We start from the raw sequence: 14,821 nt of genomic DNA on the forward strand, positions 1-14,821 counted from the left end.
AAAAATAGGTAAAGTGTACGGAATATATGAATTCTATCTCAATAAATCTGTTACCAATGGGGAAGAAAAACACAGAACAAAAGAAAAGCCCACCTAAACAAATCCACAGCTGAAGTTCAGAGCTGTCCATTGTCTCCTCTGCACCCTTGAAGGGAAAAGTCGCAGTTTGAAGGCTTAGGGCCAGTCCAGCCTGAAGTGGACATACGTTTTCTTGACCACCTTCATCTGAACCCCCTTCTCATGCTTGGAAACTCCCCATCATAAATCTAGATAGAAGATAGCATCCACCTCCCACCATATAAAAGACCAGATACTTGCTTTCCCAGCATCCCCGTGCAGCCATGTGACTGAGGCGTGGCTAATCCGATGCCTCTGCTGGGAATTGCTCAATCAAGAGCAAAGCAGGAGGGAAAGTGGGGAGTACCCTAGGTGGCAGCAATGACATCTTCACATCAGCACTCTGGTCCCAAGGTAGAACTTGGAGTGCTTTTAACTGCTCAGACCCCCCCTCTGCACCCCACACACACTTTTTTGAGCTCTTCTCCAATCTTCTGTGTTTCAATGAGCCTAATAGTTAAATGGCCTTTTTCTGCTTTTATCAGCAAGAAGCTGTTCTGTGGCTTTAAAGTAGTATTGATACGTGTCATCCGGACTGCAGCACTAGATCCCTCACTCCCTCAGGGCAAGGCAAGCTATCCTGACAGCTACAGCCCTCCGCTTCCACCCAGTGGGAGTGGAGCATCAGAAGCTTCATCTTATATTTCTGTCATCAGAACAGCTTTCACCCCATCCCAGAAGCATCCCGCAATAGACGTCCTAGTTTCTAATTCTGTCTCTCTCCCTTTTCTTTATAGCGGTTTTTTTTGTTAGTCTTTCTAATGTCTTACTAATTTCTTATGATTTAATATTTTTTTTCAATCCTGCTTGGAATTTCCTGATTGTTAGCGTTTATAAACTTCAATTCTCGAAAATTCTCAGACTCTTTATTCACTCCTGGAACTCTGGTTACGTCATACCTTCTCACTCCATCTCCAGTGGTTTTCCAGCCTCTTTGCCGTAGTTTCCATTTCTTTGTATCCCTGGGCTCCAGCTGTGTAACTTTCTCAGCTCTACTTCAGGTTCATTCTCCTTTTAGGTGTCTAACTTGCTGCTTAACCATTAAGTTTCTCAATTCATATAGCGTATTTTTCTGTAGGGAGTGGCTATAGGTGTTGGATTGACCTGTGGCAGGGCCACACACAAGTTTCAGCTTGGAGGGCAGAGCTCTCCTAACATAATTAAGCTTGACCTTATAGTCCTCCCTAGCTCCTTCCTAGGTAGCTAACGGGCTATGGGAGGTGCAGCAAGTGCTACCAAAACAAGGTGAAACTCACAAGAACATTGTAAACATGTTGACCACTTCCCTTGTTTTGCTTTGTGGACTCTGACTATAAAATAAAGCTTCAGCTTGCAGGCCGTGGAGCTGTCTCTCCATCAGAGAAGCAGCATCCCATGCCCCAGCTGTATTCTTTTTTTTTTTTTTAATATATTTTATTGATTTTTTGCAGAGAGGAAGGGAGAGGGATAGAGTTAGAAATATCAATCAGCTGCCTCCTGCACACTCCCTACTGGGGATGTGCCTGCAACCAAGGTACATGCCCTTGATCGGAATCGAACCTGGGACCCTTCAGTCTGCAGGCTGACACTCTTATCCACTGAGCCAAACCGGTTAGGGCCCAGCTGTATTCTCTTGTCTGTCTTCAATCCTTCACCGCCCCTCCTCAGGCTCACTGAACCTGCCCATGCTGAATGCAGCACATTTTTCATTTTGAAGTTTTACTTTAATCAAACCAATCTGGTCCTTTCTTATAGTCTTTTCATTAGTCATACTTTTTCTTTAAACATTTAAAGACATTTTATATTTTGTACTTTCAACTTCTGTCTTTGCTGTTCAGATTCTGTTACCTGTTGTTCCTAATGTTCCCTCTTGCTGGTGGTGGTTTCTTTCCTTGTGTGCTGGTGTTTCATTGTGAACACACAGCCCTTGAGATTTTATGTGAAGGAATTCCTGCAGGCCTGGGTTTCCAGTACAGTCCTAAGAGAGAACTGCATTTGCTCCTGCTGGGTGCCTGGAGGCACTACCAACCCCAGACCACTCTGAATGACCAGGTTGAAGATTTTTCCAGCCCAAATGTGTAATATGAATTCTAGACCCAAACAGTATTGGGAGCCAGCTGTGCTGACATTACTGGGAATGCAATTTTTGTCCCCATCTCCTACCTCCCCTTGCATCCAAAACAAAAGCAAAGTAGGTGAGTTGTGGGATTGGTTCACTCTCGGATCTGCTTTTGGGGCTTGATCTGACTTCTCACTTTGTAGGAGCCTTAGATTTTGGCCCCTTAGACAGTACTTCCTAAGACAGTAATTTAACCCCCCCCCCCCCCACACACATACACACAAAGCAGATGAGCGACAAGAATGTTTATTAACTGGCTCCTACATAAAGTCCCAGTCCTGGAAGCCGTCAACAGACTCCATGGCCTTCACTAACCTAAGGTCACTGACCCTTTTTTTCCTCTGTCAGAATTATTGATTTCACAGGGGCTGGGAATGTTCAGCCTGCGGGCCATAGAAGGCCCATGGCATCACTTGGTCGGGCCCTGCCACGGCATCAGGGGTGAGTTAATTAAATGTTTGATCAAATACGGCCGCTAATTTTTAAACTGATGATACTGGATGGCCCATGAATGATGTTATAAATATACAAATGGCCCTTGGCAGAAAAAAGGTTCCTATCCCTGGTTTAAGGCAAGGATGGGAGGACACGAGTACATGATGAACCAGATTCAAGCAGAGGAGTGTGGCATGGCGAAGGCTGAGCTGTTCCTGTCCATCCCTGGGCAGCCCAAGAACCCTTTAGTCATTGCTGAGCCAATCTAGTTCAAGGGCAGCTGTGATCCTTGTCCTTGAAGGGGAAAGACCCAGAATAGGCCAAGCCCCAGTCTGTCCCCACAGACCCAGTTCTCACTGAGGCAGTGGCAGAGCTGAGGTCAGTTCCTATTAGTCCTTATTCAAAGGGAGATGTCGCCTGTCTTTGCCTGCGTTTCGGCGCCTTTTTCGACTCAAGAAGCTGTCTAGCTTCTTGCTGCGTTTCAGCTCCTTGAACTTCTCAGCTAGGACCAGCTGGCGCTGTTCAGCTAGAGGGTCGGGAGAAAGCAAGCTGGTAAGCAAAAGCAGAGCACCACCCTTTCCCTGTTCCCCAGTCAGTCATTCTCAACCCCTCTGCTGGGAAACATGACTTAAGAGTTCATGGTGTGTGCAAGCAAGCTGTCTTTTTCTATGATTCCTTCTTTCACAACGCAACGACTGTGAGCTTCTACGTGCCCAGTGCAGCAGATCGGGGGAGTACAACAGAGAAAAAAGCGACACCCTGCCCTGGCCACGTAGCTCAGTTGGTTACATGGTCATTCAGATATGCCAACGCTGTGGGTTTGATCCCTGGTAAGGGCACATACAAGAAACAAGCAATGAATGCATAAATAAATGGAACAACAAATTGATGTTTCTTTCTCCTCCCACTCCTCTCTCTCTGAAAAATCAAAAAACAAACAAACAAAAAACCGTATGGTGTCATATCATTAAAAATAAAATAAATAAAAGCAACACCCCCTGTCGATAATCTGATTAGGGAAATAAGAATGGGCACCTCCTCCCCACAGTATTTCTACTCTCCTCCTAATTTACCATGGGATCCAGCACTCATGCCTCCTTTAGGGCCTGCGACCCCCCAGCCCTGTACCCAACCTGTAACAGCTGTGCCCACTCACATTTCTTCAGGAAGTATGGACGATGGCCCTGCTGGGCCTGCGCCCGCCGCTCCTGCTTCAGAGCCAGGCGCAGCTCCTGCTGCCGCTTCCGCTCCTGCTGTGCCATTTCTTGCTGCTCCTGAGGAGCAAAGATGAGATGGGTGTGAGGGACTGTGATCTACCCCCTGCCTTGAACTACTTTCACCGCCACCCACGACCTGACTCACTCACCATTCGCTGAAGCAGCTGCTGCAGCTTCTCATGCTTCTCCCCTGAACGGTGCTTCTTCAACTGCTTTTTCACAAGCTCCACAGCGGGAAATGATGTGATGGTTAGCATGCTGAAAATGTGAGCTGCACTTCTGTGCCAGGCATTACTCTAAAACAGTGGTTCTCAACCTTCTGGCCCTTTAAATACAGTTCCTCATGTTGTGACCCAACCATAAAATTATTTTCGTTGCTACTTCATAACTGTAATGTTGCTGTTATGAATTGTAATGTAAATTACAATTTACATTACAATTACATTACATTACGTTAAAATTTACATCCTGATATGCAGGATGGTCTTGAGTGACCCCTGTGAAAGGGCCGTTCGACCGCCAAAGGGGTCACGACCCACAGGTTGAGAACCATTGCTCTAAGAGGTTCGCATGTTAACTCAGTAACACTATGAGATAGGAGTTATTAGTTCTTTTTATGATTAGAAAACTGAAGCAAAGCCAAGTTGAGTAACTTGCCAATGGTAAGCTAGTAAACTGATGAGCCAGGATTTGAATATAAGCACCTACTTAGGGAGAATGAAGTCTGCCCATCACTACGCTCCCAGTTCCCTCTGCCCGATTCTAACCCAGCCGTGGGCAAACTACGGCCCGCGGGCCGGATCCGGCCGTTTGAAATGAGTAAAACTAAAAAAAAAAAAAAATCGTACCCTTTTATGTAATGATGTTTACTTTGAATTTATATTAGTTCACACAAACACTCCATCCATGCTTTTGTTCCGGCCCTCCGGTCCAGTTTAAGAACCCATTGTGGCCCTCGAGTCAAAAAGTTTGCCCACCCCTGCTCTAACCTGTGCCCTAGTTTCCCAACCCCAGACACCAGTGACCCAGCCACCAGCCGCATGCAGCACACCTCTTTCTCTTTGGCTCGGATGTCGTTCAGGAATTGATACGTTTTGTCAAACACTTCAGGATTATATTCCCCTGACAAATCGTCAAAGCGGGGGTCCCGGGCTACCTTTGGAGAGAACGGAGAGAATATGAAAATACAGTTCTGTCTCCTTTCACAAGAAAGCACTTCCTGCCTCTTTCTCACCTTCTTACTGATGGAGACAACTTGACGCAAAAATGGCACCCGGACTTTGGCTGACATTTCCAGAGGCCTATGGAGAAATTACAGGACAGGTCCAGGGGACTCCAGTCTTGGCCAAAGGCCTCCCCCCTGCCACCTAAGACAGCAGACACCGACTCAAGGTCCCAGACATCCTCCAACTCCTGGGGCAGGCCTTGCTCCTCACCTGTGCTTATCTGCAACACAGGCATTTTGGACAGGGGGTCTAGAGCCTTGCTTCTTAGTGCTGCTTCCAGCTACCAATTGTTTGTATGCCTTAGTCCCCGCTTGGCTCTGCAATTCCAACAGCTCCTCAAAGGACATGTTAGATGTGTCTGCAGAAGGAGGTGAAGATAGGGGACACACACAATTGAGCTCAGCATTTCCCGCTGCTGGAAAGACATCATTCCATTCTCATTCTTAAGGTAACTGATCCTTTCCAATACCCCATCCAACCAATCCCTACAGGTCCTGGGCAGCATAGGCCGTCATGGTGCTTCATCTAAGTTCCCAACGGTTCCAGCTACCTTGGGGCCTCACCTTGCTAAGGAAGGTGTATATGTAAGGCCAGTGGTGGACCAAGTCACAGTCCCTTTCTTTTAAATTATTCCTTCACAGGTTTCCCCAGAAAGGCCTGTCTCCCTTGCCGTTACTGTGGCCAGTGTTCTGGTTCATCCTCTCAGCACCTCACCTGAATCAGTGCTCTAGTCTCCTAACTGGTCTCCCAACCTCCAGTCTTACTCCTCTCAAAGTTATGCTCCCCACTTCAGTTTGAGAGAGACATCTAAAATGTAACTCTGGCCCTGGCCGGTTTGGCTCAGTGGATGGAGCGTTGGCCTTCGGACTGAAGGGTCCCGGGTTCGGTTCCGGCCAAGGGCACGTGCCAGGGTTGCGGACTTGATCCCCAGTGGGGGGCGTGCGGGAAGCAGCTGATCAATGATTCTCTCTCATCATTGATGTTTCTATCTCTCTCCCTTTCCCTTCCTCTCTGAAATCAATAAAGAAATATATTTTTAAAAAATAAAAAATAAAATGTAACTGGTCTTATCACTCCAACCTCATTACCTACTCCCAGATAGACAGACTTCAGATCATGTCACTCCAGAACTCAAACTCCCCAATGCCTTCCATCTTTGCTCAGCGTCAAGGTGGCTGGAAGCCCTAGGGGACCTAGCCCCCAGGTTGCATCTAATCCAACTATTGAAAAAAAACTATTGAAAAAAAAGACCGTACCCCTTTATGTAATGATGTTTACTTTGACTTTATATTAGTTCACACAAACACTCCATCCATGCTTTTGTTCCGGCCCTCCGGTCCAGTTTAAGAACCCATTGTGGCCCTCGAGTCAAAAAGTTTGCCCACCCCTGATCTAATCTCATTTCCTACCAATCTCTTCCTTCCACTCCTCTCGTCAGCTGGCCTCCTGGCAGTCCCTGAGCAGGAAGGTGTTCTCTGCACTTGATGCTGCCTCTGCTTGGAGCGCTTTCTTCAGATACATTTATTACTTCTCCGGCACCTCCTTCAACCACGGCTCAAATGTCACCTACTCAGTGAGGCCTCCTGTGGTTACTTATAATTGTAACCCCTCCCCTGCTTTCTCTCCATAACCTTGTCACCTTCTTGGGAAACTGAGATATAATTCATATGCCATAACATTCACCCTTTTACAATATACAATTCTGCTTTGCTGCCTTTTAATAGATTAATTCACATGTCCTTTTTTTAACAGCCCTTTCTAAATGGTAAGTTCCACGAGGACAGTTTTGGGCTGCTTTATTCACTATTGCATCTCCAGCATCTAGAACTGTGCATGCATACAGATACTCAATAAATGCCTATATATATACCTGCCCTTGACTGGAATCGAACCGGGACCCTTCAGTCCGCAGGCCGACGCTGTCCCCTGAGCCAAACCGGCCGGGGCTGCCCAATCTCCTTCATCCTGACCTGCTGAGTCCTTCCCCAGCCCCCCAGCCCTGGCCTCGGCGCGCTCCCACAGGCGTCTCAGCCCCGGGGAAATCTCCATCCTCCCTTTAAGAAACCGCTCAGATGTCCCAGCCCAGGAAGCACCCCCTCCCCACTTCCCACGGCGCTGCGGGCGCTCCGCGCGGGCCTTTGGAGAACTTCGCAGGCTCTCGGGACCTGGCTGCGGCTCGGACACCGCACCGGGCGGGGAGCCCGGACCTGCGCTCCTCCCGCCCCGGGGCCTCCCCCTCCCGCAGGCCCCCGGCCCCCGCCGTCCTCCCGCCCCGCGGCCCACCGGCCTCCCCCTTCCGCGGGTCCCGGCCCCCGCCGTCCTCCCGCCCCGCGACCTCCCCCTCCCGCAGGCCCCCGGCCCCCGCCGTCCTCCCGCCCCGCGGCCCACCGGCCTCCCCCTTCCGCGGGTCCCGGCCCCCGCCGTCCTCCCGCCCCGCGGCCTCCCCCTCCCGCAGGCCCCCGGCCCCCGCCGTCCTCCCGCCCCGGGGCCTCCCCCTCCCGCAGGCCCCCGGCCCCCGGCGTCCTCCCGCCCCGCGGCCTCACCCTTCCGCAGGCCCCCGCCGTCATCTCCGCTATCCCCGGCCCCGAGGGGAGAGCCGGCGGCGGGCCCGGCGCGGGACCTCGCTCTCGGCATCAGCTCGCACGGCGCGGACCAACGGCGTGGCTTCCGCCCCGGCGGGCCTGCCCCGCCTCTTCCGGCAGCTCAGGAGGCGGGTCCGCATCGGCGGAGACACCACCCCACACGCCCAGTGCCCGCTGCCGGCCGGGCAGGGGCGCCCACTTGACAACGCGGCCACTTTGTCACCTGGACTCCGCGCCGACGAGAAGGTGGGCCAGGCCACGTGGCACTTGACCTGCGAGCGCCCCCTGCCCCGGGCAAGCGCCTGCCACCCCATTCATTCCACACACACACAGATGGTTCGTTTAGAGGTCTTTAATCCATTTTTATAAAATCTGAGCTGGCTGTGAGCAACAGGGTGACAGCAACAGCTCAAGGAAGGGGTAGGATTATCTGCTGGTCCTCGCCTTCCCCGGGTCAGGGCGAAGGAGGTTTCATGGCAACAGCTGCAACTTCTCTCGGCTCCCAATCAACGCTCATGGCTCAAGCGGGGGCAGGGGTGAAAATAGAGCGGGAGGGGAGCTTCTGAGGACCAGACACTGCTTGCTTCTCCCTCTCCATTCTCCCCATTCCCTTCACTTCTCAGAGCCCCGCTGGCCTGGGACAGAGCAAAGTCCAGGAGCAGTTGGAAGAAGGTGGATGGGACAGAGCACCAAGGGAAGGGGCCCTCGGCCCAAGGAGGGGGGGAACCTAGCCCTCCCCCCACAGCTCCCCACTGAGTTCACAGCACAAAAAACACCTCTAGTCCAACAACTCCATGTGGAGGTATACCAGGGTCCAAAGGGGCAGGCGGGTGAGAGACAGGCAGGGGCAGTGAAGACAACAGCAGGCTCAGGAGGGATGGCGGCAAAAACTTCCTTCTACCCATGGGAGGAGACGATGGGGCGACTGATATTGCTGTTGGTGGTCATGGCATTCAGCTCCCACCTGGAAGGCCAACAGTGACAGGTATAAAGGACAGGAGGAACCTCCACCCCAAGCCCAGAATTGCTAACAAAACTATGAACACACCAGTGCCTTCAACTTCCTGAAACCTTAACTACCCACAGCCACCTCTTCCTTACAGCCCTCCTAGATTAACAATCAGGCCCCGCCCACCACCAAATCCAATACCACCCACAGCTCCACCTGCAAGCTCAGGTGGACTTCCTGTTTATGTTTATATATTCTTTTGCCCAACACCTGGAGAAAAGCATGGGTGTATACATCGCAGTAAATTTCCCAACCTATCTTTCCTCTGCTCAGATCCAACCAGGCAGCTCCTCCTACCCCACATCAGGAATGCTCATTTTTGCTCTCAACTACTATCCCTTTCAGAAAGAAGCCTGATTCGTCTCTCCTACCCTCCCACCCCAGGACTTCCCTACTCATCCCATCATATTAAAATTAAATCCCTCTTTTTGACCATTCTGTCATTCTACAAAGATTTACCAATAACCTCCTTAATTCCACTACTCACTATAGTCTACTTGACTTAGGTATGAAAAGGACAATGGCGGGGCTTGCCACCTAGTTCAGTATCTGGTTAAAACTGTAGTCTTACTTTCCCACTCTCACTGACTTGGGCAGAGCCGCAGGGACCCTCAGGGGCCACCACAGAGGAGATATGTCAGTCAGAGCCTCCCCATGAATTCAACTCAGGATCTGAATCCGGAATTCCCCTGGACTAGCCAATCTGCGAAATAAAGGTTGAACTTTCCTCCCTCAGAGTGCTGGCTGATCGTTCTCCCGTGCATTCTGCCACAACAGGTACCTGCATATATGTCACTCCTAGGCCAACCTATGACCCACCAGGTCAGCCTTGCACACACCATGTCACTGAATACTGATCACATAGACCCTCAGCAAGTAAGAGTTAAACTGAACTGATACAAGGAAAAGTACGTGTCGAAGAATGACCCAAAAGGGCATAATTATACACAAAGTACTTTTGGTACTTGACTTAGACCTAAGAGTGAAACTAAAAGGGAGGGGGCTAGGAAGAACCTCCCTTAATTCCAGAACTAAGGTGATTCAGAGGCTCCTAAACTTGTCTTTACTTTGCAGCTAGGTTCTAAGATTTCATCAAACTTTTTCAGCATGTTAACAAAACAACCGTATAGGCTCAGATCTCAGGAAGTGATGCTCCTGAGCTTTGTATGAAAAACAATTGTTTTTTTCATGTAATTTACCCAGTGGACAGTCTGTATCTCCTTCCATCTCATTCTCCACAAGAATTCTATCTCCTCCATATGAGGTCATGCTTGTGCTGCCACTTACCCTCAACCAATCCCTCCTTCCCAACCACTCACTGCACCTGATGTCATGGGGCAAACAGGACTGGTCCAGGTTATACTGAATGACAGCCAGTTTGCACAGGGTCTTCAGACTAGGGCCTTTAGAGGAAGAATGGTAGACAGGGAGAGAGTCACAGCCAAGGAAAGATTCCGTCCTGGATGTCACCACCCAGAGACAGGGACCCCGATGGCAGGAGCACTTTGGGAATAAGTGTACTTACTAAAGTCCAAAATGTGTAAGTCAGAATGATCTATGAGGTCAAACTCATCTCCCAGGCCTTCCTCAGGAGATGGACTGTAGAGATCAAGAGAGAGAGAAAGGAAGGAGGAAAGAATGCTCACGAGACCCTTCTTGCTCAAATGCCTCCCAGTTTAGTCACAGACTTAGGCCTTCCCCGAGCCCTCCCCTCTCCTACTAACCTGGTACCCCCAAAGAGGACAATTTTGTCACCAACAATACAGCAGCACTGGCGCCGGCGTGGACATGGCCCCTTTCCCTTTGGTTCAATCTTTTTCCAGGTAAAGGACACTAAAGAGAAGTTTACATGGAGATTCAATGCCTGCCCTGGCCAGATATCTTCTCCAACCTCAACCTCTCGCCTACTCAGGATTCTTTCTTTCTTTCTTTCCCCCCTCAAGTGCTCCTTGTTTCTCCCTTAGAGGCAGTGTTCTTTACCAGGGTTAAATTTCCACAGGTCATGGAAGTGCCGGTTCAGCCTTGCATTATAGCCACCAAAAATGTACAGTTCCCCATTGTAGCCAACTGGAAGGAGAGAGGAGTGTCAAGAGTGTGAAGACAATGGGTGGGAAGGGGGACTCTGAGGGGCATAACAGACACTCACAGGCCGAGTGGCTCCGGCGCCCCTCGGGCAGCACCGGAGTGGTCGGACAGTCCAGCCAGGTCTCAGTCCTGGTGTCAAAGACTCGGATGCGGTTGCAGTAAATCTCATTGTTGGAATGGAACGGCCCAAATCGGTCAGCGCGACCCCCAAAGACATACATGCGACTGCCCAGCATTGTGGCTGAGTGGAAGTCCCTCCAGCGCGCAGGATTGCCCTGGGCAGGAGCAGAGAGAGGAGTGAGCAAGAAGGCTGGGAAAGGATCTGCTCTCACTATTGAACTTCCTATGGTTTCTTCAATTGAGGGTGGGGGTCTGGGAGAAAGAAGAAAGGGCAGACCTTTGTACAGATAAGGGTCCATGTCATGGTGCTGGTATCCAGCTTGTGAATGTCATTGGAAAAGCAGTCCGCCTGAATGGGAAGAGAAAGGAAGTGAAGGAAGGAATATAAGATTGGGTCAGTAGTCTCTGACCTCCATCCCTCCCCTCAAAAACCTGCAAAACAGCCCCAGCTGATTTGGCTCAGTGGATAGAGCTCCTGGCTTTGGACTAAAGGGTTCCAGGTTCAATTCTGGTCAAGGGCACATACCTCAGTTGCAGGCTTGACCCCCAGCCCTGGTTGGGGCACATGCTGGAGGCAACCAATCGATGTGTCTCTCACATCAATGTTTCTCTTGGTCTCTCCCCCTCCCTTCTACTCTCTCTAAAAATCAATGGAAAAATATCCTCAGGTGAGGATTAACAACAACAAAAAGCCCTGCAAAGCAAGCCAAAGCCTCCCATTCCAGCATTCCCACCCTAAACCTCTACTTGCTTTCCAGACCTACCAGCTGCTCGTAGCCCCCGAAAATGTACATCGTCTTGCCCAAGACACAAGCCGAATGTCCGTCCCGAGCCCCAGGAATTGTTCCTAACACTCGGGGCGTGGACCACTTGTGAGTATCTGAAGGAGATGAGAGGATGGGCCAGTTAAGCAACTCTGACCCTCCTGAGTTGCCCTATTCCCAGCCCAGCCAACATCTCCCCAGCCCGTGAGGTACCATTTGGAAGAACAGAGCCCCATACTCACTGACGTCAAAGGCGTAGAGCACATTGCAGGCCCCTTCCGTGTCATTCCGCCCGCCCCAAAGGAAGACCGTGTCATCGATGAGGACGGTTGAGTGTCCATACCGCATGTATGGTACCACAGGAGGCTGCCCTCGGATGGTGGGTCTCACCGGGGGCAGCTTTGTCCAGCGCAAGGACACTGTGGGCATAGCTCAGCTCAGCCCTGGAACCCTCCTTCCAGGCTGTCCACCTTTTCCCAAACCAGGTCTTCATTCCTTCACCCCCTTGGGCCACAGCAGCCACCACCAAAACTCATTCAACCACCTGTTTCCCTCCCTAATGTGGGCACCCAGGGATGTCCCCAGGATTAGCTTACCTGCATTGAAAATGTGCACATCAATCTGACGCAGTGTCTCGTAGTCTTCACCAGAGCAGTAACCCCCGAAGGAGAATACCCGGTGCCCAACAGCCACTGCAGCATGGTTCACCCTGCGGGGCCCGCCCTCCAGGTGCACTGTCCACCGTAACATCCCCTGGGCCACTGGTTACAGCAACATGCCCCCCCGGCACGGCCTGCTGCCTCTGCTACCTGCACACAAATGAGGGCCACAAAGGCCTTTGCCTGGCTCACCAGGACTCTGCCCAGGACCAGCCCTGGCCTCCAAGTGTCACCCAGGTGTTCGACCCACACCACCCCTCCACAGCTCAGGTGGCTGGCCCTGCCCCAGAGGAGCTGCTGAGGTCAAGGAGCTAGCCCTGGCCCTGTGTTCTCCACAAGCAAAGGGTGGGGCCACTCCAACCTGACCGCCAGCTCAGAACCTGCTGATCCAGGGCTCAGCATGCTCACCCCCTACTCACGGAGGCTCCACCCGCTCCGTGGCCTGGCACAGGCTCCAAGCCCCCTTCCCAGGCTGATGGGTTCGCTGGTACCTCCGGCTCTGCTCTGCTTACTGCCGCCTGTCTAAGAATCTCTGTGCTCTTTAAGATGGGGAGAGGCATCTCAAAATACTCAGAGCTATTAATAGCCCAGCCAGCCCCAGACAGTGCATTGAAAGCTGGCATGGGTGCTTCCAAGCAGAAAGGCTTTTAGGCTTTTCCAGTGGATGAGCTCCCCTATCCAAGATGGGGCGGGGTCCAGGACAGGGACCTCCAGAGTACCATGGATGGTTCGCCCCTGGTCGGAAGCTCTGGTCAAACTGAGCTGTTGTCAATGGGGTGACCCAGGGCCCCTCACAGGCCTGAGGCGTTCCTTTAACAGCTGGGCCTGGTCTGCTGCCAAAGCTAGGAACTTAATCAGAAAGGTATGTGTTCGCTGTAGATTGAGGGAGTGGGGGCGGGGAGGAAGGGGTTCCTCCTCCTGCCACCTCCCCAGCCCTGCTACCCGGGCAGAGACAAGCTGTTCCCAGCAGCTGTCCTCCCCGGAGGGTCCCGGGAAGGGGGGCGACGGTAGGCGTGTGCACGGGAAAGGAGAAGGGAAGCCAAATGCCCTTGGGCAGCACATGAAGAAGACCCAGGGAGAGGACTGATCTCTAAGACAACCTGCCAAGCTAGCGATAATGCGTGCATCTGCAGCCCGCGTCGGGCACCTCCTGCGGCCGGCACCTGCTGGGTCTGGGCGGATGGACCATCCTCTCCCTGTTCAAGGCTGAGCTTCGGGCACAGAGAGGGCTCAAGGGAGGCCCCTCGAGAAGAAAAAGGCATGGCTTCCAGCGGGCTGGCACGTCCCCTACCGCCCCGCCTCGGCCCCCGCCCCGGCTTTAAGCAGCCACCAGGCCCACCCTGACGGAGCCCCAGCAGGAACTGGTCTCACTCCATGGCTCCCGTCCTCAGTCCCAAACACCTGGGACCGGGGCTCGTGGGGCCAGACGGGGGCTGAAGGGCTGAAGAAGGGGAGCCCTCAGTCTTCGCTCTGAGCTCCTGCGCCCTTCAAGTCCATCAAGGCGCGGGGCTCACAGGAGCAGCGCGGAGCAATGCCACCCCAAGGCGGAGAGAGAATCCTAGCTTCTCTCCCGAAAGGACAGCTCGAGCTCATGGAAAACGGGCCCCCGAGGTCTCAGGGCTGCGTCCTCCCGGAGTTCCCCCCACACTCCGTCCTGGCCGCGTTCTCGACGCCTTCCATTCCCTTCACGTGCCTGCCCCCCTCTCTGCTCTCTTGCAATTATCACCCCCCCTTTTTTTTTTAATCTGAGAGCTTTGCAGTTTTCTCCTTTTTCCTTTTCCCACCACTCCAAGCGCCACCCAAAAGTTCTCCATTTCCCCCCTTCCACTGAGGGAAAAACGCTAGGAATCGTTGTCCCCTTTCAGCCAGAGGTCTTCCTCCCTGCATATGGTGGCGCTCTCTCTGGATCCTTCCAGTCATCCCCGCCTCCCCTCCCCCACAGCGCCGGACCCCCCGCCCTCCATTATCCTCAGCTCCCCCGTTCTCTTCACAACCCGGCCTCCCTCCCAGTCCCTCAGTGCCTCCTCCAGCCACCAAGTCTCCCACCTGTTCCACCCCATTCTCCCGCGACCCTTCCCCATGAACACGCTCCTTTCCCATCATCCCCTTAGTTCCCTCCCCACCCCCACCCCGCCCCCACCTCAGCCCCCTCGGGCCTCCCCCTCACGGCTCCGGCTCCAGACAAGGACGCCCCCAGCACCTCCACCTTCCTTGTAACATCAACCCATCCCGGGCTACCTTGTCAGGCCGGGCCGGGGCGGGGCCGCGGGCAGCCTGGAACCCGTTGAGCGCCAACCGACGACTGGGTCCCCAACGAGATAAACACAGCCAGGCTCGCTTCTTCCGGCGGGCAGCTGTGTGCGCACGTGCAGTCGGGGCCGAGTTCCGGAAGCCTACCGGGACTTGTAGTCCGTCGGTTTCCGCAGGGACGCGAGGTGCGGAGCCGCGCACAGGCGCTCGAGGAGCTTGTACGCATGTGCGTCTGCGTCAGAAAACCGTGGGGGTCTCA

General features: G+C 52.7%; 1 protein-coding gene across 2 annotated transcripts; it reads right to left on the reverse strand.

Moving 5' to 3' along the window:
* Window positions 1-2,445: 2,445 nt before the first annotated feature.
* On the reverse strand, window positions 2,446-14,704 carry KLHDC3 (kelch domain containing 3). 2 transcript variants are annotated; one of them, XM_036316325.1, is made up of 14 exons: window positions 12,250-14,239; window positions 11,896-12,072; window positions 11,654-11,769; window positions 11,167-11,238; window positions 10,831-11,044; window positions 10,665-10,751; window positions 10,409-10,517; window positions 10,210-10,283; window positions 5,304-5,451; window positions 5,102-5,168; window positions 4,919-5,023; window positions 4,017-4,091; window positions 3,807-3,924; window positions 2,446-3,176 (listed from the first exon to the last, which is right to left on the reverse strand). In XM_036316325.1, the coding sequence occupies exons 1-14, from the start codon at window positions 12,401-12,403 to the stop codon at window positions 3,040-3,042; spliced, it is 1,653 nt and encodes a 550-aa protein (XP_036172218.1). In that variant the 5' UTR covers window positions 12,404-14,239; the 3' UTR covers window positions 2,446-3,039. The 2 variants fall into 2 exon arrangements, with proteins under 2 accessions (XP_036172218.1, XP_036172217.1); XM_036316324.1 differs by lacking the exons at window positions 2,446-3,176; window positions 3,807-3,924; window positions 4,017-4,091; ... (1 more) ...; window positions 5,102-5,168; window positions 5,304-5,451 and adding exons at window positions 8,013-8,639; window positions 10,009-10,087; window positions 14,551-14,704 and having other exon boundaries at window positions 12,250-12,462.
* Between the last annotated feature and the right edge of the window lie 117 nt (window positions 14,705-14,821).

The sequence above is a fragment of the Myotis myotis genome, unplaced genomic scaffold, assembly GCF_014108235.1.
Source record: "Myotis myotis isolate mMyoMyo1 unplaced genomic scaffold, mMyoMyo1.p scaffold_m19_p_7, whole genome shotgun sequence".
NCBI classification, from domain to species: domain Eukaryota; kingdom Metazoa; phylum Chordata; class Mammalia; order Chiroptera; family Vespertilionidae; genus Myotis; species Myotis myotis.